We start from the raw sequence: 3,182 nt of genomic DNA, 5'->3' as shown, positions 1-3,182 counted from the left end.
CCTCTGCCAGCATAAGGGTCCTTGAACATTAAGTCGACCAAATGGAGGATAGACTACTATCTAGTCCTCGAAGGAGATGATAACAACTTACTTTAAGGGGTTATACTAGTGCAAAATCCATTGAGTTGTTCTGTCCACCACTAAAAGTGCATGCACTGTCTGTCAATCAACACATCTCTACATGTTTTAATTTGCACATAATAAGGCCATTATAGGTTTGTAGGATGGTATAATCCCACATAAAAAATGGAGCATATCATTCAAAGATCGAATGATATATATAAACGAATCCTGAACCTCACGTATAATTCCTGATTAAAGCTCACCAGTCACAGTATCGAATGGAACTTTTAACATTGACAAGCCACTATCAGCTTTTTAGAGTACAAAAAAACCTAAAAATGAAAATTGTGGAGTATAAAAGAAAGAAATTGTGGTAGTGTACGGAATTAGTTACAGCTGCTAGGTGAAACAAACAAATGCTGATCAGAACAGAGAAAAATTAATGTCTCAGACTGAACCTGAAGGTGATTACTGATCTGGGAAGTGCACCACCTACAGTAAAGGGCTAGTTGCAATCCAGATGATGACTGCGCCTGAAGAAACTATAATGAATCAATTGGCAGGCGATATACAAGTATATGAAAAATTGATGGAAGAACTATAATTTAGATTGTGGGGAAGTGTATTCTAATTTAAAAGATTACCAAAAAATGGTGCAATAGTTCATAAGTTGACTTAATGAACCATTGTCCTAGTTAATTCATCCTAAACAGATAACTAATTCACAAAAAATATCCTAACTTGCAGCTCTCCCAAAAATAAGTATTAGAAGCTAAATACAAAGAAAGATGGCTACCAAACACATTGATTTGACAATGTGCTTCCTTAGGCACTGTTACTACAAAACTACATTGAGAGAATAGAAGAATAAAGGCACGGGGGTGGCTATCATGGTAATAGCATACCTCAAAAGTTGTTATAAATCTTTGTCGCTGTCAAGTGCTTTTGCTGCTGCCTTTTCAGCTTCTTCCAAAACAAAGGTTTTCATTGCTTCAACATCCCTTGAACCTGACCGATCGTAAAGCAAATAATAAGATTAGATTTCTGCACCACCACTTTTCTTCGTAGGTTTGGTTCGGAACGAGTAGCTAATACATGCTTCATGTGAATAAATCATGTAAAACTCAAAGGAGTAGGCCCTAAAATAATCTAACAGTGAAAAAAATACCACAATTTGTGTATCAAAGAAAATATTTCTTCCTTCAGGGTTGTTAAATAAAACAAAAATAAATCATAAAAAAAGCTTAAATCCTCTGCTATAAGGTAGTTCTCACGTTGCACAAGTCTGTATCTTCAAGTACCAGTGACTTCAATAACCGCTAAATGGGAAAAAAATTACTGTAGAAAAGCTTTGAATCACTGAACTTAATGATAGGATATTAAGATATTAAGATACACATGCTGTGAGGATACATGATACCTTATGTTATAACCATAGAGGCATAAACCACAACCTTCTGATAACTACCAAACTCATTAGATCATCATCATTACTTAACAAAAGTGAAAGGTGCCACGTTGAACATTTATTCGTGGGCACAAGATATATGCAATGGTTAGGTGTTAGAACAATCATATTGGCTTAACTTTTCACATTCAAGATGTGCACAGAAAGATTGATTGTACTAAGCAATGACTAAGTTGATCCATTGTTTGGTTTTCCAAACTTGACAAGTAAGAAACCCAAAAGAGTTCCAATATTTTATCCTAATCAAAGACAAGTTATACACAAGAAAACAAGGCATGCAAACACACCAAAAATAAACTAGTCACAAATCATAATTGGTCATTGATGGTCATTAAAAGTAAAAGCCTAAAGTTGGGGACTTGAATTGAGTTGAAGAATATAGGGGAATTAACAGAGCAGAATCCATAAAGTCTAATTTGACAAAGGGTAAAAAATATCGAATTACCTTGATATCTTGCTACTTCTTCACCATCATAGAAAACCTTAAAGGTAGGATACGAATGAATATCAACTTTGGAACAGACTGTTTTCTCCATGCCGCAATCGACTTCCCCAACCTCTATTTCATCTTCTCCTTCCATTGTCTTTCCCAAATCATCCCACAAAGAGCCCAGGTTTTTGCTGGCAACAATTATCATAATTTGAAAAGTTAGCAAACAAAAACAATACCAGCAGGTTCGTAGTGTAGGCTATTGCAGTATGTAAAAGAATTAATCACCAATGCTTGCACCAGGGGACGCAGAATTTCACAAACCACGCAGTATCCTTCTCCTTGATCTAGACATAAACGAAAAAAGTAATTGAGAAATAAGATCGTATGCATTTCTACATCAGTGCAGTTTTCCACGCAATCTAACCCCTAATTAAACAACTTGAACTAGCTACGACAGAAAATTATTGTGATCTTACAAACGAAAACCAAAAACAAAAAACCCTCGACAGTGCAAAATTTGAAATCGGAGGCGTACCTTGTCATTAAATGTATCAGAGGTTAATGTTATAACCTCGGATTGAGTACGAAGAAAGAAAGAGAGAAAAATGAGAAAGGTTATTGCAGTTTGAGTATGAGTGTGAGTGAGAGTTCTGATGGCCATGGTCGTCGTCTCTGATCAACCCTACTCCTTTCTTCTCCACCGCCTCCAAATGTTTCTCTGCAGATCTTTCAGCCACGTGCTATGCGCGTGCTTCATATATCTTCTTCGCCTACACTCCTTAGAATCATTGTAAATCCTTAAAATTTAATTTCTAGAGAAAACTGCAACATTTCGAAATAAGTTATCCTTATTGGATTAAATTAGAGAACGTAGCTTATGTTCATCTTGAATCAAAGTTAATAATTACATACATAAATTTATTTAAAAAGTATTATATAACTTCAATTAAATAAATGTTATATAATATTTGAGTAGTATTTTCAAATAATTTGAGTAGTATTTCCAATTGAATTTTCATTGGCATTTTAATAAAGAAATATGGAGATTTCAAACTTAAATAACCTTCTTTTTTATAAATTCAATAATGGTTCCAAAGTCAATTGTTTGTCTTGGTAACTGACTCAAACGAGTATAGTGATCTTGTGTCAAAAGTATTCCTAAAAAAGGGAAATGTGTTCTCTTAAGACAACGATGGTGAGTACTCGTGGTTTGGAATG

The 3,182-nt window shown here is 34.7% G+C and overlaps 1 protein-coding gene across 2 annotated transcripts; it reads right to left on the bottom strand.

Annotated features, from left to right (window-relative positions):
- Window positions 1-272: 272 nt before the first annotated feature.
- Window positions 273-2,754, bottom strand: LOC106758822 (protein disulfide-isomerase 5-1). 2 transcript variants are annotated; one of them, XM_014641811.2, is made up of 5 exons: window positions 2,500-2,754; window positions 2,250-2,308; window positions 1,977-2,152; window positions 969-1,071; window positions 273-605 (listed from the first exon to the last, which is right to left on the bottom strand). In XM_014641811.2, the coding sequence occupies exons 1-4, from the start codon at window positions 2,623-2,625 to the stop codon at window positions 980-982; spliced, it is 453 nt and encodes a 150-aa protein (XP_014497297.1). In that variant the 5' UTR covers window positions 2,626-2,754; the 3' UTR covers window positions 273-605; window positions 969-979. The 2 variants fall into 2 exon arrangements, with proteins under 2 accessions (XP_014497297.1, XP_014497296.1); XM_014641810.2 differs by having other exon boundaries at window positions 273-596; window positions 2,500-2,752.
- Window positions 2,755-3,182: the final 428 nt, after the last annotated feature.

Source organism: Vigna radiata, chromosome 4 (genome assembly GCF_000741045.1).
Source record: "Vigna radiata var. radiata cultivar VC1973A chromosome 4, Vradiata_ver6, whole genome shotgun sequence".
In the NCBI taxonomy this organism is placed as follows: Eukaryota; Viridiplantae; Streptophyta; class Magnoliopsida; order Fabales; family Fabaceae; genus Vigna; species Vigna radiata.
Note: the sequence above shows the minus strand (reverse complement) of the source record. Positions and strands in the feature narration are given on the sequence as shown.